The sequence below is a fragment of the Pyrus communis genome, chromosome 4, assembly GCF_963583255.1.
Source record: "Pyrus communis chromosome 4, drPyrComm1.1, whole genome shotgun sequence".
In the NCBI taxonomy this organism is placed as follows: Eukaryota; Viridiplantae; Streptophyta; class Magnoliopsida; order Rosales; family Rosaceae; genus Pyrus; species Pyrus communis.
Genome location: NC_084806.1, coordinates 3,195,182 through 3,222,737, shown reverse-complemented (window position 1 = coordinate 3,222,737; position 27,556 = coordinate 3,195,182). Strand labels below are relative to the sequence as shown.

Genomic DNA, 27,556 nt, shown 5'->3' with positions numbered 1-27,556 from the left:
ATTCAGAATAGGAAAGGCGCCAAAGACGTCTTGGCTGTTTTCTTCAATGGTCGACTAGCATATATAGTTTGATCCAATATATTCGTCGGCAACAACCCCACCATTGGATCAAGCTGCACATGGTTTTCTTTAATATACATATATATAAGTGGTACGTATAAGTAAACATAAAATATTAATGTGATTTGATCCAATATATTCGTCGGCAACAACCCCACCATTGGATCAAGCTGCACATGGTTTTCTTTAATATACATATATATAAGTGGTAGGTATAAGTAAACATAAAATATTAATGTGATTAAGGGTCGATCGTCCAACATGCTTGATTCTAAATTTTTTGGCCTATTTGGTAATTGACACCAACTTCTTCACTGAATGGTCATTCATTGCTCTTAAATGTTTGTTTATTAGAGAAGAATGACTTATATGACATAAATATTACTATTATTATGTTGTGTTAATTTATGTTCTTATATTATTAGCACGAGATGTTATATAACAATATATTCTTGCTATGTAAGTTTTTATTATTTTTTTAGTCGAAGTCTGAGATATCCTACACTCTGAAAAGTAAGACTAGTCTCCTGTGTGAAATGGAAAGACTAAAGACATTTCAGCGCACCCTAACCATAGTGAAATAGCACATCTTGACATTAGAGACTTCAGTTTATTTAATGAATGTTATAAAAACCATAAATAGATTACTTTATTTAGTTTATTTACTGCATACGTTTGACAGAAGACATTTTGCCAATAATCGAAGATATTGGATGAATCATATCCATGGATAAACTAATCTTAGTGGAGGAGTTGGCGGTCTACTTTCAAAATTTGTTGATTTAAGTAAAGCAACATATTTTTCGACCAAAAAAAAAGTAAAGCAACATATTATATAATTTTGTTTCATCAACATCAAACAGATAACCTATAAGAAATTAACAGGTGACACGCCTCGATCCTGATGTTCTTAGGACATCGGGATGGTCACGTGCTAACCGACATCCGAGGGTGACAAAAACCATTTAATTAATGTAAATACTGAGAACATGTGAGACATGCACATAAATTGTGGCAAGATAATAGAATGTGACTATTCATGCAGTAGTAGAGTACTATCACAATAACAATATTTAACTACCAACAATGAATTGTTATGATTATACATGACATGTTTAGAACATACATCTCCAATATAGAGTACAAGCGGACAGTAAGGTAGAGAAGTGCTATTACAATAGATGTCAAAGCAGAGAGAATATAGCATGATGTCACTGGTAGGAGAATTCCTCATAGCTCGGGTAGTATTCCTCGTTCCTATGTCCTGAGGGGGCGCAAAACAAACATGAGTGGACTAAGTTGATATATATATATATATATATATATATATAATAAAGCAGTTATCAATATACTAACCCCCAAAGTTTTATGAAAACATCAATAGTGTAATATGTAATAGGTTTTCGAAAACCCTAGCATGCCATAAAACCCTCCCGTAATACATATCTCGTATATAGTGTACTAACTAGTGGTATCAATATCTCTTTTCTGCACAGAACAGTGCCCTACACACGCCCGCCTGCCCGAAGGCAATATAAGTAACATCCCTCGAAGGCAATATAAGTAACATCACTCGAAGGCAGAATAGTGACCACTAAATATGCACAAAACATTGAACATAGTCTTTCCAAATATAGGTACATATATCTCAAAAACATCTCCATAGTATAAAGTCATCTATCATCTATACTATAAAGATGTGTGTAAAAAAAACATGTTCTAAATAGTATATCGTCATCCATCAGATATTCTACAAAGAATATGGGTTCAATAGAAAATATGGTATTCCAAAATATTCCAAGTAAGCATGATAATCATATAAGGTAAATCCAATTACTCATCCAACGTTTCATAAAACGTGCTCATTAAATCATGTTTTTCATGTATGCATTTCTACTAGTAAAACATGCATTTTAGAAGGGGTCCATTCACAGATACTCTGTCGTAGAAGAGCCGTATGAAATAGGAATAACAGAATCGCCGCTAGAATTACACCTAAGCAGATAAAGGGTACAATTAATGAAACTATACTCAAACGATTAAATTTGGAAAAACGGGTCAAGGATGTCGAAATTAGCCTAGGAGGGGTTCCGAACGAAAACCCTACTGCGATCCCTTCTCTTTTGCTCGACTTGGTTGCCTAGTGAATTGAAGAAAGCAGGAGTAAAGACGGAAAGGGAGAGCTCTATTGTTATCCATTGTGACGATCGTTTGAGTGTTTGGACTAATGACAACTTGAGTGATGTTGTGTACATGGTGAATTGAATTTTTCAGTAACAATATATTCGTGCTATGTAAATTGTTATGTATTCTTTTGCCGCCCACCCTGACCACAATCAAATGGCACATCTTGTCATTAGAGACTTTAGTATATTTAATGAATGTTAAAAAAAATCATAAATTGATTACTTTATTTAGTTTATTTACTGCATACGTTTGACAGAAGACATTTTGCCAATAATCGAAGATATTGCATGGAATCATTTCAATCGAAAAGCTAATTTGCTAATAATTGAAGATATTGGATGGAATCATATCTATTAAAAATTAAAAAGTTAATTTCAGTGGGAGTAAATTGTAGAAATGGTCCATCAACTTTAATCAAATTAGAACAATGGTCCCTCAACTAAAATTTCATTACCATTGGTCCCTAAGCTTATCAATATGTGTAGTTATGGTCATATTCGTCAACTCCGTCAGAATTTTGTCAAAATGAGTTTTACTTGAGGAACCATTGCTCCAATTGGGTTAAAATTGATGGGCCATTTATATAATTTTTCTTATTTGATTTTTCATATTTGCCCCTTAATTTAGCCTTATGTGCATAATAAGTGACTCATTTTGATGAAAGTTCTAACGGAATTGACAAAAAGGACCATAGTTGTACGTTTTGATGAGTTGAAGAACCAATGGTAATGGATTTTTAGTTGAGAGACCATTGCTCCAATTAGGTTAAAGTTGAAGGATCATTGCTATAATTTACTCTTTCAATGGCAAAGTTAGTGGTCTACTTTCAAAATTTATTGATTTAAGTACAATATGTTGAGTAATGTTAGGAAGACTAAATTTGTAAACAAAAATTTGGAAACTAAAGAACATGGAAGTTGATGATTAGTTAATTACTTAGGTGGCGTTGATAAAAATGTGCGCATTCCTATTAGTGATACATCATTTAGTTTGTAAATTTTGTCTCTAAATTTAATCTCCCTAACATTACTATTTTTGTTTCTTCAACATCAACAAATAACTTACAAGAAATTACCAAGAAAGGCAAATCCTACATTCTCGTATGAACCTCGTGTCAAGGGGCAATCCATCATTGGATCAAGCTGCACATAACATTACACACACACACACACACACACACACACACACACACATATATATATAAGTGATAGGTGGTATCATCCAACTCAATGAATGGTTTATGTTAAACTAACATTCATTGTTCTTAAAATGTTTGTTTATTGGAGAAGAATTCACTTATATGGCATGTGTATTACTACTATTATGGTGTTTCGTATCAACTTATGTTCTTAGATTAGCACGAGATATTACAGTTACAATATATTCGTGTTATGTAAGTCACATTACACACACACACACACACACACACACACACATATATATATATATAAGTGATAGGTGGTATCATCCAACTCAATGAATGGTTTATGTTAAACTAACATTCATTGTTCTTAAAATGTTTGTTTATTGGAGGAGAATTGACTTATATGGCATGTGTATTACCACTATTATGGTGTTTCGTATCAACTTATGTTCTTATATTAGCACGAGATATTACAGTTACAATATATTCCTGCTATGTAAGTTACGCATTTTTTGTTGTCGAAGTTTGAGGTATCCTTTACCTTGAAAGGTAAGACTAGTCTCGGGTGTGGCATGGAAAGGCTAAAGGCATATCAGTTTGCCCTGACCACAGCCAAATGACAAACGTTCTCTCAAGCCTTCAAATAGAGAATCAACCCAGCATTATGAGTAGTCCAATTGAACACTCTCTTTAAACTTTCTCACTGCTACAGAAGAAACCCAACCCAAATTCAAAGTTTCAATTGACGCCCCTTGCTCTTGCTCGGGATAGGCGGCAGCCCACTACTCCCTCCCTTTTTCCTTCTTCCTTCCTTCCCTCATTTCTCCTTTGTCATTTCCTCTTTTCCTCATCTCTCATCTCTTCTGCCTCTTCCTCTTCACAATATCTCACCCTCTCATCCTTCCTCCCTTCCACTCTTCTTCATTTTTCTTTTATTCTAGACCTCCCCTAAGTTTTATCTCAATTTTCTTTTCCCTGGTCTCAATTATCTCTTAAGCTTGTCTCAGATTTGGGCTTCATGCCCATTATTCAATGTTTTTTGCATGTTTTTTCTGCTTTCTGTCATTCACTTTTCATTCCTCCTTCCTCTTTAACTATGATATTCCATTCCCACACCATCATGTGCTCAGGTCGGCAGACTCCAATAAAAGATTGGATATCATATCCACTTTCCTCCCTCATTTTCACTCCCCCAGTTGGTATGCCGAATCCCCATTGTGGCCAAATGCTATGAGGCCTCTCCTACATTAACAGTATTCTACATACCTTCTTCTTAGCCTCACTTTCTATCCATAAGATACTTTGTTTGTATGCATTTGCAGGGGTTCGTGAAGGGAACTTAGATCCAATGTCCACTTTCTCGGTCCAAAGTTTGGCTTCCTCCGAGAACATGACATCAGGGGCGGTTTGGTTTATGCTGCTTGAGATTATGATTGCATGAGAGATTTTTAGGTCCCAAAAGATGTAATCTGAAACACAAGAAGGTTGAAAACTACAAGCTTTAGGCAAGCCGATGTCTGTTGATTGCATGAGAGATTTTGTTTTCGCTTGCGGAAGTATTATTGAAAAGTTATCTTATACAACTTTTGATTGTTGATATCAGGAGTTTCAAAAACCGACGTCTGTTGATTGCATGAGAGATTTTGTTTTCGCTTGCGAAAGTATTATCGAAAAGTTATCTTATAGTTTGGTTTACTACGTGAACATAGTCCCGTTCTTTGCAAGTACAGGAAAGACGGGGTGTGGGTAGGCCATCTACTTTCGGGTTATTCCTTGCCGATGGAAGATCCAAATCAGTCCAAAGCAGGAACAAATGCAAAAGATACGAAAAAACATTGGTGGAACTTGGAAACACGCAATCAAAGCAGCATTTGAGGCTACCCAGTTGGCTTTCCCTGGTGGGGAAGTTATAGCTCATCCTGATCAAAAGTAAGTTAGGTCTTTGTTAATACGTGACTTGCATATCAAACATTTTTAGGTCCCAAAAGATGTAATCTGAAACACAAGAAGGTTGAAAGCTACAACTCTTAGGCAAGCCGACGTCTGTTGATTGCATGAGAGATTTTGATTTCGCTTGCTGAAGTATTATTGAAAAGTTATTTTATACAACCTTTGATTGTTGATTGCAGGAGTTTCAAAAGCTGGCAAAAGAGCGCTATAACGACTTTCTTAGGTGAGCAGAACATCAAAATTGGCAAACCCAACGATTTCTACTAGATTTGATGAATTGCTTTGCATATATAGTTTGATTTTTAACGATTTCTACTCAAACTTGGACGAAGCAGCAAGCAAATATGAATTATAAATGAAATACATATTTTTCCAAATCAGTTTGTCATTGTGATAGAATGTTGGATCTGAGGCTTGAGTTGAGCCTACGAAAAATACTTGGGCTTATGGACTTCATCATAAAAGACATGGGCCGCCTTGCGCTGGGTACAATAAGAATACGGAGGTGTCGTGCAGCCGGACTGAGCTAAGAATTAATGAACATTATGAAGACCCAATGCGAGAAAAAATTAAAGGACAAAGCCCTTGGCTTGGCTTTCAGAAAAGTTACTTACCTACAACAGGATGCCATTATGAGGCGTTTCAAGTTAATTAAGTACTAATATGCGGTCATTTAATATTATAGTCTAATGATATTCTTCTTAAGTGAGAGATTTTAGGTTCGATTCTTGTCTAAGACGATTTTGAACCATATTATTATGTTAGCCCAGTGTGAGGCTTAGACCTCTACCCCTTTAGTATAGATATTATAGTTTGTTAAAAAAAAAAAAAAAACAAAAAAGTACTGATATGCGTTTTAATTTCAACAGATAGCAAGGCTTGAGTTTTTAAATACCGTCACAATGATACACTCAATACATAGAAGTTCTTTCGAATCTTCTCATATTTAAGACACTAAAATATAGTGAAATAAAAGTAGCATTCGGCCTTTGTGAATAAACCTTTCCTTGCTCTGAAGTGCTGGATTAGTCTCCGTCACTGTATTTTCTCATTGATTACGTGATTAAGTTTCTCTGAGTTGACAATTAGTAATTATTAATGACAATTGCCTTAAGCATGCATGAACCACCACACTAAAATTAGGGTTCGTCATGTCTTACATAGACAGTCTTTCTTTGGGTGGGGGTCCACTTTAAAGTTTGAACAACAAGTTTCCTTTTTTTTTTTTCTCTCTCTTTATCCCTTTTCTCTTTAGACGACAGTGCTGATAATGGGAAAAGGGTCTCGGGTCTGGAGGATTGTGGAATTATGTTCATTCATTATACATCGTGCGGTCAGTTTTTATTAGGTACTATTTATATTTAATTTTAAATAATTTCTAACTGTACGATATGCAATGAACGGACATGATTACACGATTCCTCGGATCCCCAAGAAAAGAATCCAGCGAGGATCCTTTTCCCTGATAATGACGGAGTGAGTTTGACAAATTATTCGAGTTGTCACCTTAATAATGATTAAGCTCTCGTTTAACGATCGATTGTTTCGTGTTAGTTTTTATTTGGAGGTAAGAAGAAGAGGGAAGAAAGGATGGTGGTGTACATTTCAGTGGCGGAGCCACTAAGGGACCACCAGAATGGTTCCTAGCCAACCTTGCCTTTCTTTTTTCTTGCTAATATAATCAATCTAGTACCCTCAAAATTCACGTGTGTTCTAAATCGAAACTCTTTTCAGTTCTAGGTCAAACCTCATTTTCTCTCTATCCGTCTTATTAAAGTGCAGTCTTCACTTCTCATCTTTATTCCATCCAGTTTTCTTTGGCTTTAATTGCTTACTCTATACCTCATATTTGGGATTTTTGGGTTTGTGCAATGTTTTAGTTCTCTCAATTGATTTTAAGGTCTTTCAATTTTTATGCGTATTACTCCAATGTCTCATGTATAGAGTTCAAATTAACTATGCATGTGAGAGGTCCTTCAACACATAAAATTATAATTCCGCCACTGAAAGTTGTAAAATCAACGTACAAGAAAAGGCATGCAAACTAAAAACTTAAAACTATGTTAAGTTGTTTCCATTCATTCTTTTTCTTTCTTCCCTCCTTTCACCCTCCAAGCACACCAAAAAAAAAACATACAAAAGCTAAAAAAAAAAAAAAAAAAAAAATGTAATTATTCAATTTGTAGGGAGAGATACACTTGTATGACTCAAAATTCAAGGACTCCAACTTTTTTCCAATTCACTTACTGACAGTAGAAAAATTCCCTATGTTTTATCATTTTATTTCGTTATCCTAATATTCAAGAGTATATTATATACCCATATGGTCCATATTCTAAAGCATCAACTCAAATTAATTATCACAGTTTTGAACATCGAAACAGATCTGATGCAAAAGTGAAACTAGTGCTAATTTTAGTCATTAGAGTTGGATTACTGATTTGTAGAGATGATGACAAAAAATATTAGGCACTAGTTTATCTTTACTTATATGGAATTAATAATTCAATTTCTCATTAGTGACTTATTCCAACGTTTATTAAACATGAGTACTGATATTATTCTAATTCCACATTTCTCATATGCTACGCATGGAAAAAATAGAGAAGAGTTACTATTAGGTAACTGTTGATATGCGTTAAGTCAAGGATTATTAATACTAGGCAACTAGTTGATCCCAGACATTTCCTTCTTTCTCTTCCTCATTAATGACTTCTCGACCCCAAATAAAAAAAAGATGTCAAAAGCATTAATAAGCAAACCCTAGATTTTTTTTTTTTGTCACAAGGCGACGTTTTATTACCAACACACCACATATACAAGAGTGGAGGCCTTAAAAACACACAAAGCACACAACAACATTGGCACCTCCAAAATAGCTACAAAAGAAAAGCCCAACCTAAAAGATGGGCTCTAAACAGAAAAACGCACAAAGAAACCCTCACACACAGATAAAGGGCTGCGGCCACCCTTGGCCATGGCTAGGACCAAGGACAAAACGATTTACCAAAATTTGAAAAAACTCACTCACACAAGGAGAATAACTCTCACACACAGATAAAGACTCCCACACAATGCAAACCCTAGAACTTTAGCCCGGAACCATGCAACTTCTCTTGAGTAATGGAGTCTAGTTTTTTCACCATCTCAGTGGTCAAATAATTCATCCAATCTCCAACTTCACCTTTCCTAAATAATGCACTATTATCCATACCACCCGGCAATTTCCCACTTTTATTCACAACCAAATTGCTTAAATTGTCAAAGCTACACAACCTAAAGATACCGTCCACAACTCCATGTGTCTTTTCTTCCGGGGAAAATGGGTACCCCAAGAACTCGGCCAGCCTCCTCAGGTGAAGAGCGGGCTCTTGTTTCATTTCCTCAAACTTGATGAAAAATGCACTTTCAGGCCTCTTTAAGCTCTCCTTCCAAAACCCGAGTACGTGATCCCAAAAGGGTCCGGACGGATTCACTCCCCGACAGAACTTATCGAACGCTTCGTGAAGTGACATGGTTCCACTACCCATAGGCCTCAGTTTGTTGGCGAAGTGCCAAAGTGAAACAAACACATCTTTAGGATCTTTACACAAGTAAATGACTTTGCAACCGGAATCCAGCAGAGAAACATACGGTAAATGAGTCAAAAAAAAGCCTCAGAGTGGCCAGGGATGAGAGGTTGTCAATGTAGACATGGATCTCCAAAAAGGGCACAAGAACATGAGGGTTTTCTGTAAGCAAAGGGTGTTGCTGATGGTCCAGATAATGCGCTCGTTTCACTAGGGCAAACAAAATTGCCTTGAGCCAAGTGGTGCCTGATTTGGGAGTGGTAACAAGAACAATATCAGATTCTAGGGCTTGAAAGTGTTTTTGGCATGCCAAAACTCCCTGCATGTACGAAGTTCCCTGCCTGTTGATCAATTTGTGTAGTTTTTTTATTTTATTATTACTTACCAATGCTCTTTGCTTTTCGTTTTATAGGTGTTCATGTATGTTGTTGCAGCACATTAGATCATCTTAAAGATCCAGTCTTGTCCCAAATAGCCTTTTATTAGATGAATACTCAAGAAACATGAAGTTCTCAACTGCACATGGAACTCAATAGCAGCTTACTTGCCCTCACACCCCAGAGCAAAATGGGTGTGCAGAATGTAAGCACAGGCATATTGTTGAGACTGCTCCAACACTTTTGGCAGCATCTCAGGTGCCTCATGCTTATTGGGTTGAGGCATTTGCCAACTCAGTTTATCTTATCAACAGATTACCCACAATTTCCAGATATTCTCCTTAGCAGTCTCTCTTCAAGAAAGTTTCAGATTACAAATCTCTCATAGTTTTTTGCTGTAGTTGTTTCCCTTGGTTAAAGCTATACACATCTTCAAAATTGGATCCCAAAAGCAAGCCCTGTGTCTTATTGGGGTATAGTCTCAATCATAAGGGCTATTTGTGTCTACATCCAGCCACTCATAGACTGTATATCTCAAGGCAAGTGTTTTTTGATGAATTGACTTTTCCCTTTCATACTTTGCAATCTCCACTATCATCATCTATTACCTTACCATTATCCCATTCACCTATTCCAACTTCCCTAACATTTCATGCTTTGCCTTCAAATCCTATACATATCTCTGATCCTATACCTCTACTAGTTCCTTCAAATATTGTCTCTACATCCACTTCCATTCCCTCATCAGATTCACCACCTTCTCCACCCATCTCAACTTTTGCAATACATTCACCTTCTTCACAGGCTTCCTCACCTATTAATATTCACCCAATGCAGACAAGATCCAAGTCAGGCATTTTCAAACCTAAAGCCCTAACTACAACTAAACATCTTATTCCTTCTCATCTTGCAGTTAACTATGTCTCTACCACCTACTTACAAGCCTCAAAACATTCTCATTGGCGCACAACAATGCAATAGGAGTTTAATGCACTTCTTAATACTGGTACTTGGTCTCTTATACCCCATTCTTCTTCCCACAATCTTGTGGGATGTAAGTGGGTCTTTCGAATTAAAAGAACACCAGATGGCTCCATTGACAGGTATAAAGTCCAGTTGGTTGCAAAAGGATTTCACCAACAAGAAGGCTTGGACTACACTGAAACTTTCAGTCCAGTGGCAAAACTTATCACCATTAGACTCATTCTCACTCTTGCAGCTCAATTTGATTGGTTCCTCAACCAATTAGATGTCAGTAATGTTTTCTTACATGGAACACTTACTGAATCAGTGTTTATGTAACAGCCACCTGGCTTTGAAGATCCAGCAAAACCCCATCATGTTTGTCAACTTCACAAATCTCTTTGTGGTTTAAAACAAGCTCCTCGAGCTTGGTGTGACAAGCTTCATCATGCTTTGCACTCTCTTAGGTTCACAGGGTCTCAAAGTGATCATTCCTTATTTGTGAAGAAATCTCCCACCTTGGTATTCATTCTATTGCATGTTGATGATATCTTGGTTACTGGTCTATCTCCTGCAGCTTGTCAATAAGTAATAGCACAACTCAGTGCTTTTTTTCCCATCAACGATCTTAGGGCACTTCATTATTTTCTTGGCATTGAAGTCAAAAGATCTTCCTCAGGTTTCTTCATATCTCAAACCAAGTACATCTTGGATCTTTTAACAAAAGCACACATGGAAGGAGCTAAACCTTGCAGCATTCCTTTTAGTACAATCAAACTTGATCATTCCTTTCATTTTCTTGAAAATCCTTCTGAATATCGATCATTAGTTAGGGCTCTTCAATATCTAACCTGGACAAGGCCTAATCTCAGTTTTGCAGTTAATTTGGTGTGTCAGTTTATGCACATTCCTCGAGTTTCACATATGTAAGCTGTTAAACGCATCATTCGATATCTCAAGGGTTCTCTTGATCTGGGTTTATGGTTTTCCAAGTGCTTCAAACCTCCTTCTTTTCATGCTTTTTCAGATGCTGATTGGGCATGGTGTTCTTTGGACAGAAGATCCACTGGTGGTTACTGCATATTTCTTGGAAATTCACTCATTAGTTGGAGTGTCAAGAAGCAACCAACTGTTGCTCGATCATCAACTGAAGCTGAATATCGATCTCTTGCCAACACAGTTGCTGATATTACTTGGCTATGTAAACTACTTGTTGGCATTGCTTATACTCTGCCTTGTTCTCCCCAGATATGGTGTGATAATGTATCTGCAATCTCCTTAGCCAAGAATCCTATCTTTCATGCTCGGACCAAGCATGTTGAGATCGATTATCACTACATTCATGAAAAGGTTATGTCTAAATAAGTCTCTGAGCAGTTTATTTATACACAGGATCAAATAGTTGGCATTTGTACCAAGTCTCTATCTAAGTCCAGGTTCTTGCTTCTGAGACACAAACTTCAACTGCGAGTTCCACAATTTCGTTTGAAGGGGGATATTAAGGACAAAAATATAATTACACCTACAAGAGATATTACTTAGAGGATAAGGAATCTTAGTAAGTTTTGGATGTTTTGATTTCTGTTAGCTTTAGCAGCTCTTGTATAAATACTCTAAGTATAATCTTATTCATTTAATCAATGGAAAATATTTTTCCTAATAGTTATTGCTTCAGGCCATGGGTCTATTGATTGATATGTACACATCAGTATGGCTCTACAGACACATCATCATGAAGGTTACACATCAGCAAGGCACACATCAGCGACACAGTTAGTTTGTTGAGATTGTAGGAAGGCTATTAGTCTGTTAGGATTGGTAGGGATATAAGAAAGTTAGTTGGTTAGTAGCTTATGAGTGAAGCAAAGAATAATTGTATAAATAACAAACACTTCTCTCTCTCTTCATTGTTCAAAGAATACAATCTTTAGTCATTCACTTTCTCTCTCTAAATTCTCTGCCATTGTTTTCCGTTTTGCTTATTCTGCCATGTCTTCAGTCAAGAAATGGCATAACATGTATCATGGCATAACATATCTTTAGCCATGTGCTACTGTAAAAAATTTATCATATATAAGCATATATGTGTTCAAATATGAACAAATTCAAAAATAAAAAAAACAAAAATAAAATAAAAATTTATCCCGTCCAGTCCCACACATAAACATTGTACCAAACAACAGACGGAACATAGGTAAGTTAGTGATTCAATCTTTTGGTTCCGTTCCGTCCAGCGCGTACCAAATGCAAAACGGAACAACCGTCCCGTTCCGTCCTGTGCGTACCAAACATAACACGGAACCTCTGTTCTGTCCCGTCATGTCCCGTCTCATCTGTGTACCAAACGGTACCTAATATATACATATATATATACATACATATATATATATATATATATAAGTGATAGGTACACGTAAACGTCAAATATTAATGTTATAAGGGTCAATGGTCCTACGTGTTCGATTCCAAATCTTTTTGCCTATTTGGTATCATCCAACTCAATTAATGGTTTATGAAACTAGCATCCATTGTTCTTAAATGTTTGTTTATTGAAGGAGAATGACTTATATGGTATGTGTATTACCACTATTATGGTGCTTCGTATAAATTTACCCAAATTCAAAGTTTCAGCCGGTGCCCCTTACTCTTGCTCGGGATAGGCGGCAGCCCACTACTCCTTCTCTCTTTCCTTCTTCCTTCCTTCCCTCCCTTCTCCTTTGTTATTTTCTTCTTTTCCTCCCCTCTCATCTCTTCTGCCTCTTCCTCTTCACAATATCTCACCCTCTCTTCTTTTCCCCTTTCCAATCTTCGTCATTTTTCTTTTATTCTAGACCTCTTCTAAGTTTTATCTCAATTTTCTTTTAACCTAGTCCAAATTATTCCTCAAGCTTGTCTTAGATTTGGGCTTCATGCCCATTATTCGACGTTTTTCACATGCTTTTTCTGCTTTCTATCATTAACTTTTGCTTCCTCCCTCCTCCTTAACTGTGATATTCCGTTCCCACCCCATCATGTGCTCAGATCGATGGGCTCCGATCAAAAATTGGACATCACATCCACTTTACTCCCTCACTTTCACTCCCCCAGCTGGTATGCCAGATCCCCATCGTGGCCAAATGCCATGTGGCCTCTCCTACATTAAGGGTAATCTACATACCTTCTTCTCAACCTCACTTTCTAATCCATAAGATACTTTGTTTGTATGCATTTGCAAGGGTTCCTGAAGAGAACTTAGATCCAATGTCCACTTTCTTGGTCCAAAGTTTGGCTTCCTCCGAGAACATGACAGCATGGGCGGTTTGGTTTATGCTGTTTGAGATTATGATTTTTTTTTTTTTCTTGTTTGTTTTTACAACGTTCGGGGCTAAGTTTGTGAAGTCCACCCGCTATATCTTGGGTTGGAGCTCTCCTTTTGCTTGAGCCTTCGGCTTTGTTTGTTGTTTTGCTGGCTCCTTTTGCTCCTTGTACTAATTTTTAATGGAAGTGATCTTGTTTGACCCAAAGAAGAAAAAGTCGTCCAATTGAAATTAATTGTATATCAGAAGCACAAGTCTGTCTCCTCAAGTAGCAATGTAAATGCAGACGATTACATGATTTAACGACACTTGGAAGGAGGTATCGATGTGTTCAACTCACATGAATGCAATGATAATATATATTTTTAGTGAGTTCAATACTAAACTGCAGGGACATCTTCGCATAAATTGATTAAGGTAAGAAATTACCAGATAACCTATAAGAAATTACCAGGAAAGGGCAATCCTGCATTCTCATGTGAACCTCGTGTCAAAGGGTTTCGCTCCAAGCTCTACAAATCTAATCCTCAAAAAATTACAGAGAGAAGAATTTTAAAGCTTACTGCTTTACTGAGAAAACATACGCAGGAATTGTTCATGAAGCAGCGACCTGAAGATAATGATGATGAACCGCAAATACATCCGAACAAAATGCAAGTGGCTATATATGCTCCTTGAAATACAACCCTTGTCGAAATCAACAACTCTTCTCCTTAGTTAATTAGAACACCTCATAATATAAGTAATTAAGTAGTACGAATGAGAATGTGACAATCAGGAATTACATCATATTTCAACGTCGGGCACTGCCAATAAGAAGGAAGTTGGATCGTCGGAGCCAAGTAGCGGCATATACTCTGATCCTCTCACATGAACACCAAAGCAAGCTACAGAAAGATCACAAGTTACTAAAAAGGATTTCTCTTATGGGATGAAAAAAAGAGTGATAGAAACTTTTACAAAGAAAAATAAGAAGTTATTAGGGCTCTGCTAGTATACATGCAAAAAAGATCGAATCACAATTTAAGATTATAATATGAATTCGGAATTTAGTTACGGTTGATTACTACTTCTGAAATGTTTTCAAAGTTTTCATGTCTTCTTATTCTCAATTTGTAGGGAGAGATACACTTGTATGGCTCAAAATTCAAGGACTCCAACTTTGTTCGAATTCACAAATTGGAAGGAGAAAATTTCCCTATGTTTTATCATTTCATTTAGTTATTCCCAATATTCAAGACTATATTATATAACCATATTCTAAAGCATGAATTCAAATGTATTTATAACAGTTTTGGACATCGAAACTATACCATTTTCTATCTTCATTACACTTTGAAGCATTGTATCCATTTTTGTCTTCATGTCATTGCTAGCTTCCATTAATGGAACAACCAGGGTCAGTTCCCTGTAAATTTCACGCACAAACTTGCATATCTTATTAGCAAATTCAAGTTCTCCATCTGAAATTCGACCAATTGCCAACCGCATCAGCTCTCCAGTCAAATCAGCAAGCTACAGTAGTACAACACTGAGTTACTCTTCTGATAACATAAACATGTATGTCGTTGAGAAATGGATGTAGAATGTGTTTATACAAAAGCTCTCGTTAAATCAAACAGGTGCATAAAGACATCACCTCCCAATGTATTAATTTCTAAGTGTGTGTGTGTGTGTGTGTGTGTCCCTGACTTACACTAACATATGTTTTTCTTTGATAAATACAGACAAAGTAAATTCAGTCCACTTAATCCCAAAACCATATTCAATTAATCAACTGGCATACAGTTTTCATTTCACACAAATAATTTAACCGCAAGTTGAAGAAAATACCCCGAGCAGATAATCAAGTACATTGATCTGCAAAGGTTCAAGAGACGGATCGCTGAGTGGCAGCAAGGTGGCATTTAGCTCCTCAAGATTTAAAAGAGTCCCAGTCCTGCAAAATTTACAGAAGGTTGCAGCTTCAACATATTCTTGTACCTGCACAAGTCCAAGCATAAACTGACAAGTGAATTAACCAGGTATTAACGGAAACCCGACATTTAGAAGCATAAGCAGGAGAACTCCACACTCACCCCAGGTGAGTATGCTCGTCTCAGCTTCCAAAAATCAGTCCCCTGCAGCTCTCTAACCAGCCGGGAAATGTACTGATCCGTCACAGCTACTAAATCCTTTTCAGCTTTCTGCAGGACTTCCTCTTTGTTGTGTTTACTGATTCTGTTCAAGTTCAAATTCCATAGCAACAGCATTTCAATGATGATATAAACAAAATTATAAAAATTAAAAACAAAAAACCAAAATCCAAAAAACAGAAACAAAATTTGAATCAAAAGGTCGCGGCTTTCTTACCTGTGAACCTGAAAGATGACCTTTTTGCTGTTAATGGTGATATCGCGACTTGCTTTTACGACCCTTTCCCGCTTGTCATTCTACAAAAAAAAGAGGCAAAAACCCACCTTGTAAAAACCTTCGAATCGCTCGCCGAGCTGCAAATTGGTGAAGTTTAAATTAGGGATTACGAGATTGTTGAGAGAATCGGCGTATTTGGAGAAGGCGTCTTTCATGGAGGAGGTTTCGGTGGTCGTCGTCCTCGCCTTTTTGGGTCCGCTCTGCGACGTCGTATCTGCAACTGTGAGCGAGCCAATTACTCCCAGTGTAAATTCCAAAAAGCTTAACTGGAAATAAAAATACACAGGGGAGAGAGAGAGAGAGAGAGAGAGAGAGAGAGAGAGAGAGAGAGAGAGAGAGATACTGGAGTGAAGGCGGTGGGGTTTGAGAGCCATCGCGAGAGATAGCCGCTGCAACTTCAACATCTATCCCCTTCCCTCCCACGCTGTCTGCAATTTCTAACGCCCCCTGATCACTGTGCTTTCTTGATGTCGTTTATCTAGCCGCGGACGACACCGCCCTTTATGTCGTCCATTATTCTTCGTCCCACACAGAGTGTTTTGTTTTTAAGCTTATTTTTAGCTATGTTCTAAAATTCGATTTTAATTTTACTTTGTTATCTGTAATTTAAAAGTTGTCGTTACATTTTCAGAAACTTAAAATTCACTTGACTTTAGCATTTAAAACTCAAATTTGATTTTATTTTGTCATCTGAAACTCAAAAGTTGTCTCTATAAATTTCAAAATTGTTCCACATTTATTTTAAATCTGTTAATTTTTTATATATGTTTGATTTAGATGCACTAGGCTAATTAATTTTCTTTTTATTTTTTTTTCATTTCTCCAATTTCTTTTAATTTAATATTTTTTATTGTTAAATGCTAAGAGGAGTAATAGTCAAATTTATTGAATAAGTGACATAGTTTTATTGAGTGTTGGGTCACATATATGTTTTAGTAAGCGACCATGAGTGTCAGGGAAAGAGAATCCACAACTCACAGTAAAACGAATAAATTTTAAGTTCGAAAAATAATGATTTTTGAGTTACATATGTAAAGTGAGATCAAAATCAAGCTACAAGAGAAGAGACGTAGTTGTTTTTATCTTGTCTACTTGAATCTTTTCAAAATGTCCTCAACCCGACGTCGTTTAAGGCCATCTCTTGCTTCATTGCCAGTCGCGGCAAAACAGTAAACAAAAGCATCTTTCCCCTCCGCAACGCTGCTAGCTGCACAGCCACAGAAACGACAAAGGAGATGGTGACGCTGATTGTGGCGACGACGACCGACCCGGCCTCCATCAACCCGGCCAATGCCCTCCTAGCCATGCCTGGGTGGGACCCCTCCCCTTCCTGTTTACAGGACATGAAGGGGTTTGCTAATGGAAGAGGAGGAGTGAGGGTTTTGCTGCACAGCAGGGGAATTGTGGAAGAAGACGACTTGGACAGGCGGTGGGAGGAGGCCACCGGTGAGCGAGTCGACGAGGTGATATTCCTGAGCAAACACACCGCCGTCTCCAACCGGCCGGCACTGACCGTACACCCGATCGGAATTCCTCATCTGCGTGAAGGCGAGGCTGGGCCGCAAGGCGGGAAGCCGGGTTGGGCTGCGCCGCCGAGCCCCCGCATTGGACCCTGGCTCAGGCACCTGAAGAAGCTTGCCCAAGCCCACAACTTGGTTCCTGAGTTCGAGGTTTCTTTCTCACTCTCTTGATCTCCTTTTTTAATGCTCGTCATCTGTTTGTGTAAATGTGTGCGTGTGAGTCTGTGTGTTCATATTTTATACTGTTGTGTATGTTTGAATGTAGATTACATTGGAGGGTACGCATCATGGACCGGTAACGCATACGCCCACTATGTTCTTAGAGATTGGTGAGTTTTTGATGAACCCCATTGCTTTTATGCTTTTCATTCTGGAACTACATTGCATGATGCTATTTGTTCTTTTTGTTGGAAGGGAAAATTATACATATTTCCATTGCGCGGCATGAATTTTTACTTTCCTCCAATGCGTTTTTAGTAATCTTATGAACATCTTTTTTTATACCTTTTGATGATCAGTTCGTGGAATTGATTTATTTCGTTCAAAGGGTAAAGTTTACTGCTTCTGCTATTTCTAGTGTTTGTGTTGTAACTGCTCGGTCTGAAGTTTCGGTATATGACATGGTTTTTCGTATTTTATATGCACTTGAGGGTTTCTTTGTATTTTTGATTTGTTCCTTCTGGTTGATATAGGCAGTACAGATGAGTACTGGAAGAGGCAGGATGCAGCACAAGTTATTGCTCTAGTTAAGTAGACAGTTAACAATTTCAATCATTTGAGCAAGAGTCATTGATACGTCCTACTGTTGAATAAATACTTTCCTCTTCGTAATGGTTCTAGTTTTCCCTGATCTTTAAAAAAATAATAGAATAAACAACTCATGAGAGTAAATTGGTGGCAATTTCTGTTCTTGCAGTTGGTTTGGGAAGGACTTGGGCTTGGAGGAGGAGCTGCTGTTGGAAACTGGAACGGGTATATTGATTTTCATGAAAAGCTCACGTCTTTGTTTGCAATTTTAATCAAAGTTTGATGCTTCTCTAACTTCATTTTCTATATTATTGGCGATCTAGGGAGAAGGATAAGAATAAAGTTCTTCTTGGATTAGGTGGTGGACATTATGCTCCTCGGCATATGGATATAGTCCTGTAAGTTATGGCATTTTACAGTTTGCTCATATCCAGCTTTATTCTTTGTTTCCTTCTTTTGCGGTTTGATGCATCACTTATTAACTGTGAACTGAACCTCATCATTTTGATTGATTGTGTTGAAGTAAATAGGTAAATAATCTGCTAAAAACAAATGGGATTACCAGACTATAGATGGCACTTTCTTCATCTCTCTCTTTCCCCCCTTCTCCCCCCCCCCCCTTTTTTCCTCCTTCCCTCTTCTCGCATCCCCTTTCATCCCTTTGAAATTTGTATGCGTTACATTTACCTTTTTTCACATGTGAAAGTCACTTATTCTGTGAATATCTTATACTAGTCTATCTGATTGCTGTCTGGATTTAATATGTAATATAGAAATATTTATGATAGATATAGTGAAGAGTTTGGTTTACTCCGTGAACATAGTCCCGTTCTTTGCAAGTACAGGAAAGACGGGGTGTGGGTAGGCCATCTACTTTCGGGTTATTCCTTGCCGATGGAAGATCCAAATCAGTCCAAAGCAGGAACAAATGCAAAAGATACGAAAGACATTGGTGGAACTTGGAAACACTCAATCAAAGCAGCATTTGAGGCTACCCAGTCGGCTTTCCCTAGTGGGGAAGTTATAGCTCATCTTGATCAAAAGTAAGTTAGGTCTTTGTTAATACGTGACTTGCATATCAAACATTTTTAGGTCCCAAAAGATGTAATCTGAAACACAAGAAGGTTGAAAGCTACAACTCTTAGGCAAGCCGACATTTGTTGATTGCATGAGAGATTTTGTTTTCGCTTGCATAAGTATTATTCAAAGGTTATCTTATACAACTTTTGATTGTTGATTGCAGGAGTTTCAAAAGTTGGCAAAAGAACGCTATAACGGCTTTCTTAGGCGAGCAGAACATCAAAATTGGCAAACCCAACGATTTCTACTAGATTCGATGAATTTCTTTGCATATATAGTTTGATTTTTAACGATTTCTACTAAAACTTGGATGAAACGGCAAGCAAATATGAATTATAAATGAAATACATATTTTTCCAAATCAGTTTGTCATTGTGATGGAATGTTGCATCTGAGGCTTGAGTTGAGCCCACAAAAAATGCTTGGGCTTCCGGGCTTCATCATAAAAGGCATGGGCCGCCTTGCGCTGGAAACAATAATACGGAGTCGTCCTGCGGCCGGACCGAGCTAAAAATTATTGAAAATTATGGAGACCCAATTAATGTGGTATTCACTTCTCATCTTTATTCTATCAAGTTTTCTTCGGCTTTAATTGCTTACTCTATACCTCATATTCGGAATTTTTAGGTTTGTGCAATGTTTTAGTTCTCTCTATTGAATTTAAGGCCTTTCAGTTTTTATGCGCATTACTCCAATGTCTAATGTATAGAGTTCAAATTGCCTATGCATGTGAGAGGTCCTCCAACACATGAAATTATAGCTCCGCCACTGAAAGTTGTAACATAAACGTGCAAGAAAAGGCATGCAAACTAAAAACTTAAAACTATGTTAAGTTGTTTCCATTCATTCTTTCACCCTCCAAGCACACAATAAATAAATAAATAAATACAAAAGCTAAAAAAATGTAATTATTCAATTTGTAGGGAGAGATACACTTGTATGACTCAAAATTCAAGGACTCCAACTTTTTTCCAATTCACTTACTGAAAGTAGAAAAATTCCCTATGTTTTATCATTTTATTCAGTTATCCTAATATTCAAGACTATATTATATACCCATATGGTCCATATTCTAAAGCATCAACTTGAATTAATTATCACAGTTTTGAGCATCGAAACAGATCTGATGCAAATCAAAAAGAAAGAGCCTAAGGGAGCGAGAAAGAGAACCAGGGTTGGTGATTCAAGTTACTCTCACTCCTTCGATACTTTCAAAGCGTGACTATTGCCTTTTTTGGTAGTGATCAAACTTTCCTAGGAAGGTGGAAATACTGGTAATTTTAGTCATTAGAGTTGGATTACTGATTTGCAGAGAGGATGACAAAAAATATTAGGCACTAGTTTATCATTACTTATATGGAATTAATAATTCAATTTCTCATTCGTGATTCCAACGTTTATTAAACATGAGTACTGAGATTAGTATAATTCCAGATTTCTCCTATGCTACACATGGAAAAAATAGAGATGAGTTACTACTAGGTAACTAGTTGATATGCGATATGTCAAGGTTTATAAATACTAGGGAACTAGTTGATCCCATACACTTCCTTTCTTTCTCTTCCTCATTAATGACTTCTCGACCCCAAATAAACAAAGATGTCATACGTCTAAATAAGCAAACCCTAGAACCTTTTTTTTTCTGTCACAAGGTGACGTTTTATTACCAACACACCGCATATACAAGAGTGGAGGCCTTAAAAACACATAAAGCACACAACAACATTGGCACCTCCAAAACAACTACAAACGAAAAGCCCAACCTAAAAGATGAGCTCTAAACAGAAAAACACACAAAGAAACCCTCACACACAAATAATGGGTCGCCGCCGACCTTGGCTATGGCTAGAGTGACAAAACGATTTACCAAAATTTGAAAAACTCGCTCACAAGGAGAAGAACTCTCACACACAGATAAAGACTCACACAGAGAGAAAAAAAGATGCAAACCCTAGAACTTTAGCCCGGAACCATGCAACTTGTCTTGAGTAATGGAGTCTAGTTTTTTCACCATCTCAGTGGTCAAATAATTCGTCCAATCTCCAACTTCACCTTTCCTAAAGAATGCACTATTCTCCAAACCGGCCGGCAATTTCCCACTTTTATTCACAACCAAATTGCTTAAATTGTCAAAACTACACAACCTTAAGATACCGTCCACAATTCCATGCGTCTCTTCTTCCGGGGAAAATGGGCACCCCAAGAACTCGGCCAGCCTCCTCAGTTGAAGAGCGGGCTCTTGTTTCATTTCCTCAAACTTGATGAAAAATGCACTTTCAGGCCTCTTTAAGCTCTCCTTCCAAAACCCTAGTACATGATCCCAAAAGGGTCCGAACGAACTCACTCCCCGGCAGAACTTATCGAACGCTTCGTAAAGTGACATGGTTCCACTACCCACGGGTCTCAGTTTGTTCACGAAGTGCCAAAGTGAAACAAAAGCATCTTTAGGATCTCTACACAAGTAAACAACTTTGCAACCGGAATGTTTGACAGAATCCGGCAGAGAAACATACGGTAAATGAGTCGAAAAGAGCCTCGGAGGGGCCAGGGAGGAGAGGTCAGGAAGTACCTGTTTGTCAGTGTAGACATCTAACTCCAAAGAGGGCACAAGAACATGAGGGTTTTCTGTGAGCAAAGGGTGTCGCCGAAGGTCCAGATAGTGCGCTCGTTTCACTAGGGCAAACAAAATTGCCTTCAGCCAAGTCGTGCCTGATTTGGGAGTGGTAACGAGAATGATATCAGATTCTAGGGCTCGAAAGTGTTTCTGGCATGCCAAAACTCCCTGCATGTGCGCAGTTGCCTGCCAAAAACCTTGGTACTTGTGTAGGCTATTTCCAATCCAACCTCTTTCTGTAGGTAGAGAGGATATAAGGTCTTTGTCTTCTTGGCAAGGTTCATTTTCTTGCAAGTATCGGGGAACAACAGGAGGAGGAGGTTGAGGTGTTTTCATGGTATATTCAGAATAGGAAAGGCGCAGAAGAGGGGTGTTAAAGGTCGTGGCTGTTTTCTTCAAGGGTTAACTAGCATATATAGTTTGATCCAACATATAGTACTCAACCAGCCACAACATAATCTCCTGGCTCAAATTTTCCAACCACAAAATATTATAAAAGAAAAAAAAAAGGACATTGCATGTGCATATAATGATATAAGGAGTTGGGATACTCCTCTTATTGTCAATGAATGTTATGATAGAACCTCAACTTCTTTCAAAATCCACCTAACGTAACATGAGCAGTATTAATTTAAAGAAATTCTAAAGGATTAATATGATTGAAATGATTTGATTTATGTGATTAATCTTGCCATCTTGGCACGGTATTCATCACTAAACCTGGGGCACATGCATGGTTGAAGACCGGAGGAGCAGCTAGAGTGTAGGATAACAGTTATTTTGTTACATGAATTCACAAATACGCACTGACGGGATCAAAGCACCGACGATGTCGTTCCACATCAATGGGTTTAATTAGCCCAAACAGTACAAGTTGGTGTTGAGAGCATGTAATTTCCCATGCATGCCAATTTGGTATCACCCAACTCATGAATGATTTATGTTAAACTAGCATTCATTGCTCTTAAATGTTTTCTTTATTGAAGGAGAATGACTTATATGACATGAGTATTACCACTATTATAATGTTTCATGTCAATTTATGTTCTTAATTATATTATTAGCACAAGACTTTACAGTAACAATATATTCGTACTATGTAAATTGTTATATATTCTTTTGCCGCCCACCCTGACCACAATCAGATGGCACATCTTTTCATTAGAGACTTTAGTTTATTTAATGAATGTTATTAAAAAAACCATAAATTGATTACTTTATTTAGTTTATTTACTGCATACGTTTGACATAAGACATTTTGCCAATAATAGAAGATATTGCATGTAATCATTTCAATCGAAAAGCTAATTTGCTAATAATTGAAGATATTGGATGGAATCATATCTATTAAAAATTAAAAAGCTAATTTCAATGGGAGTAAATTGTAGAAATGGTTCATCAACTTTAATAAAATTGGACCAATGGTCTCTCAACTAAAATTTTATTACCATTAGTCCCTAAGCTTATCAATACGTGTAGCTATGGTCATTTTCGTTAACTCCGTCAGAATTTTGTCAAAATGAGTTTTAGTTGAGGGACCATTGCTCCAATTGGGTTAAAGTTAAGAGACCATTTATATAATTTTTCTTATTTGATTTTCCATATTTGCCCCTTGATTTAGCCTTACGTGCATAATACATGACTCATTTTAACGAAAGTTCTAACGGAATTGACAAAAATGATCATAGCTGCACGTTTTGATGACTTGAACAACCAATGGTAATGAATTTTTAGTTAAGGGATCATTGCTCCAATTAGGTTAAAGTTGAAGGAACATTGCTACAATTTACTCTTTCAGTGGCAAAGTTGGTGTTCTACTTTCAAAATTTATTGATTTAAGGACAATATGTTAAGTAATGTTAAGAAGACTAAATTTGTAAACAAAATTTTGGAAACTAAAGAACATGGAAGTTGATGATTAGTTAATTACTTGGGTGGCGTTGATAAAAATGTACTCATTCCTATTGGTGACACATCATTTAATTTGTAAATTTTATCTCTAAATTTAGTCTTTCTAACATTACTATTTTTGTTTCTTCAACATCAAACAAATAACTTATAAGAAATTACCAAGAAAGGCAAATCCTACGCTCTCATGTGAACCTCGTGTCAAAGGGCAATACGTCATTGGATCAAGCTGCACATAACATTCTTTAATATATATATATATATATATATATATATATATATTTATATAAATGATAGGTATTAGGTACATGTAAACGCAAAATATTTTATATATATATACATATTTATTTATATATATATATATATGTGTGTGATAGGTACACAATATATATATATATATATATATATATTTATTTATTTATATAAGTGATATGTACACGTAAACGTAAAATATTAATGTGATAAGGGTCGATGGTCCTACATGTTTGATTCCAAATCTTTTTGCCTATTTGGTATCATCCAACTCGATGAATAATTTATGTTAAACTATTGGAGGAGAATTGACTTATATGGTATGTATATTACCACTATTATGGTGTTTCATATCATCTTATGTTCTTATATTATTAGCACGAGATATTACAGTTACAATGTATTCATGTTATGTAAGTTGTTATGCATTTTTTTTTGTCGAAGTTTGAGGTATCCCTTACCTTGAAGGGTAAGACTAGTCATGGGTGTGGCATGGAAAGGCTAAAGGCATTTCAATCCGCCCTGAGAGCAGCTCCAGCGTGTGCTGGAGCCCGAGGGACAGGCGAGGGAACAGGGCCAGAGAGCCCGAGCAATCAAGCCCAGTGTGTGCTGACAAGGGAGCCCGAGCAGGCCCGTGAAGAGTTGACAGCCCGAGAGCCCGGAGTGGGTTTAATGCAAGGCTGACGTCAGCCATGTTTTTTCTTCTATTTTGCCTCAGTCGCTGGAGCCCACATGCGAAGCTGCGTCAGTGACCGTTGGAGGCCACGTGGCACCTTGGCGTCCGTTGGATCTCAATGGTTATTTGTTTTATACCGTTGGATTTCCAACGGTAATAATAATTTTAAAACCTTATTTAATTGCAACCATTGGATCTGAGATCAACGGTCCACATTATTCACCTTTATAAATTTAAAAATAATAATTTAAAAATCAGAAATCTTACCGTTGTGCCATGTGGCACAATTTGGAGTGTTGGAATTCAAATTTTTTTTAATCCAACAGCAGAGATTAATTAGGTAAAAAAAAATTTAAAATGTAAAAAAAATTAGAAAAATTAAAAAAAAAAGATGATTTTACTTTTCTATAAATACCTTCTCATTATCTTCTACCTTACACCACAATTTCATATTTTCTCAACTACTTTCAACCACATTCCTATCTTTCTCTCAAAGTTTCAATCCAATTTTTTCCAACAAAATGACTCATGATGCAGGTACGAATTGGACACTTCTTGAAGATGTTGCGTTGTGTACTAGCTGGGTTGAAGTTACTCATGATTCATTTACGGGTAATGAGATGTAGTTGCGAGAAATGTGGAGTCTTATTCGTACCAATTATCTTCAGAAAATGGGTGGGAAAAGAACCAAAGAATCGATGTCTAGTCGTTGGAAATTACTTAGCCAATCGTTTAGTAGTAATCTTCGAAGTGGGGAAAATTTAGTGGATCAGGTAACAATATATTATTTATTTGTTTGTCTTATTTATTTGTTAGCTACTTTGATTATAATTATTTGTTTGCATTATTTATTTGTTACCTACTTTCATTATAATTATTTGTTTGTATTATTTATTTGTTACCTACTTTCATTATAATTATTTCTTCTCCAGCATTGTGTAGGAACTTCAAGCACAAGCTTGGTATAATGCCAAAACCAAAAGCAAAAACAAATCATTCAACCGGTGGGAATGTTGGAATATTGTCAAAGATTGTCCTGAATTCAGAGTTGTGCATGTTGGTCCAGAAGTTTTCATGAACAGCACCCCTCTACACTCTATATCGGATCATTCAACCGGTGGACATGTTCATGGAGATGACGCAGAAGAAGTGCCCGAGACGCCCGCCCCCCCCGGAACAAGCGTCAAGGTTGACCCGTTATCCAATTAGGCCTCAAGGTAAGAAGGCTTCAAAGAGAAAAGGGAGTGCTTCCAAGAATGATTATGCAAAGTATATGGAAGAACTTGCTCGCCAAGGTGAATTGACTTTGCCGCGGGAAATGGCGAAATTTGAGGCTGATAAGGCTACAGAGGAGGCAAAAGTTGCAGCTGTTGAGAGAGAATTTCAAGCTAATGAGAGAGAAAGAGAACTACTTAGGCAAGAAAGGGAACAGGTTAGAGAAGAAAGAATGGCTCAACAAGATCATGACATTATGAACACGCCTTTAGAAAGGAAGTCTCTAAATTCTAAATATTTTTGGAAGTCAGAGAAAACGGACGTGGTGCAAAGGAGGCGTGCAAGAGAAGCGAGAGTAAGAGGAGATCGTCCTAGCATGACAAGAGAAGATCATCCTAGCATCACAAATTGGTTAGGTGATGATGAATAGAGTACTTTGGGTTGTAATTTATTATTTATTGAATAGAGTACTTTATGTTGTTTCCATTTTATTGAATTTAGTACTTTATTTAAAGTGAGAGTAAATTTATTTAATTTGGTAATTTATTTATACTAAGAGAATCTTTATTCAAATGACATAAACACACCAAATAATACGAGATCTTTATTCGATCTCCGTTTTTAATGCTCGTCATCTGTTTGTGTAAGTGTGTGTGTGTGAGAGTCGGTGTGTTCATATTTTATACTGTTGTGTATGTTTGAATGTAGATTACGTTGGAGGGTACGCATCATGGACCGGTAACGAATACGCCTACTATGTTCTTAGAGATTGATGAGTTTTTGATGAACCCCATTGCTCTTATGCTTTTCATTCTGGAACTACATTGCATGATGCTATTTGTTCTTTTTGTTGGAAGGGAAAATTATACATATTTCCATTGCGCGGCATGAATTTTTACTTTCCTCCAATGCGTTTTTAGTAATCTTATGAACATCTTTTTTTATACCTTTTGATGATCAGTTCGTGGAATTGATTTATTTCGTTCAAAGGGTAAAGTTTACTGCTTCTGCTATTTCTAGTGTTTGTGTTGTAACTGCTCGGTCTGAAGTTTTGGTATATGACGTGGTTTTTCGTATTTTATCTGCACTTGAGGGTTTCTTTGTTTTTTTGATTTGTTCCTTCTGGTTGATATAGGCAGTACAGATGAGTACTGGAAGAGGCAGGATGCAGCACAAGTTATTGTTGAATAAGAAGAGTATCCAAGATAACTCTAATGATCCCAAGAAGAAGAAAATAGAGCACACTCTTAAAGAAAGCTCACAAAACAAACTAATTAGCAAAGCTTTTCTTATTTAGCTCTAGGCTTTGTTTTTCCTTGGATAATATACAATGCTTGGGGACTTGGGTATTTATAGCAAACCAAATGAAAGCTACACCACACACTTAATTAAACTAAGTTTATTTACAACCACACAAAACACATTAATTGCACCTAATTATGTTGTTTTCCACACAACCTTACCTAACTTTGCAATTGTAAGCAATTACATCATTAAACTAGATATGGACTTGGGCTTTAGATTGGGTTGTGGATTACTTATTGTTTTGGGTCGACATTGATTCTCAACACTCCCCCTCAATGTCA

General features: G+C 37.0%; 3 protein-coding genes and 1 pseudogene across 3 annotated transcripts; 1 reads left to right on the top strand and 3 right to left on the bottom strand.

Annotated features, from left to right (window-relative positions):
- Positions 1-8,424: 8,424 nt before the first annotated feature.
- LOC137730712 (cytosolic sulfotransferase 15-like) lies at positions 8,425-9,235 on the bottom strand (annotated as a pseudogene).
- A 4,766-nt stretch (positions 9,236-14,001) lies between these two features.
- On the bottom strand, positions 14,002-16,452 carry LOC137732057 (uncharacterized). The gene is made up of 7 exons (XM_068471353.1): positions 16,302-16,452; positions 16,069-16,178; positions 15,899-15,978; positions 15,625-15,766; positions 15,380-15,529; positions 14,860-15,061; positions 14,002-14,433 (listed from the first exon to the last, which is right to left on the bottom strand). Exons 1-7 carry the CDS (start codon positions 16,360-16,362, stop codon positions 14,333-14,335), a joined length of 846 nt encoding a protein of 281 aa, XP_068327454.1. The 5' UTR covers positions 16,363-16,452; the 3' UTR covers positions 14,002-14,332.
- A 636-nt stretch (positions 16,453-17,088) lies between these two features.
- On the top strand, positions 17,089-19,666 carry LOC137731747 (D-aminoacyl-tRNA deacylase-like). The gene is made up of 7 exons (XM_068470940.1): positions 17,089-17,628; positions 17,744-17,807; positions 18,171-18,223; positions 18,395-18,450; positions 18,549-18,623; positions 19,071-19,268; positions 19,469-19,666. Exons 1-7 carry the CDS (start codon positions 17,194-17,196, stop codon positions 19,554-19,556), a joined length of 969 nt encoding a protein of 322 aa, XP_068327041.1. The 5' UTR covers positions 17,089-17,193; the 3' UTR covers positions 19,557-19,666.
- Positions 19,667-21,256: 1,590 nt separating this feature from the next.
- Positions 21,257-22,255, bottom strand: LOC137730722 (cytosolic sulfotransferase 12-like). The gene has a single exon (XM_068469681.1). The coding sequence runs from the start codon at positions 22,253-22,255 to the stop codon at positions 21,257-21,259; it is 999 nt and encodes a 332-aa protein (XP_068325782.1).
- Between the last annotated feature and the right edge of the window lie 5,301 nt (positions 22,256-27,556).

What these genes read in the sequence shown, in the direction of transcription:
- LOC137731747 (XM_068470940.1), top strand. Translation starts at nt 17,194, where the DNA reads ATGGTGACGCTGATTGTGGCGACGACGACCGACCCGGCCTCCATCAAC. An exon ending in ACTTGGTTCCTGAGTTCGAG is followed by an intron (nt 17,629 to 17,743) that starts GTTTCTTTCTCA and finishes GTTTGAATGTAG; the next exon opens with ATTACATTGGAGGGTACGCA. An exon ending in CAGCACAAGTTATTGCTCTA is followed by an intron (nt 18,224 to 18,394) that starts GTTAAGTAGACA and finishes CTGTTCTTGCAG; the next exon opens with TTGGTTTGGGAAGGACTTGG.
- LOC137730722 (XM_068469681.1), bottom strand. Translation starts at nt 22,255, where the DNA reads ATGAAAACACCTCAACCTCCTCCTCCTGTTGTTCCCCGATACTTGCAA.
- LOC137732057 (XM_068471353.1), bottom strand. Translation starts at nt 16,362, where the DNA reads ATGTTGAAGTTGCAGCGGCTATCTCTCGCGATGGCTCTCAAACCCCAC. An exon ending in CCGATTCTCTCAACAATCTC is followed by an intron (nt 15,979 to 16,068) that starts GTAATCCCTAAT and finishes TTTTTTTTGTAG; the next exon opens with AATGACAAGCGGGAAAGGGT. An exon ending in TGTAATGAAGATAGAAAATG is followed by an intron (nt 14,434 to 14,859) that starts GTATAGTTTCGA and finishes ATCTTTCTGTAG; the next exon opens with CTTGCTTTGGTGTTCATGTG.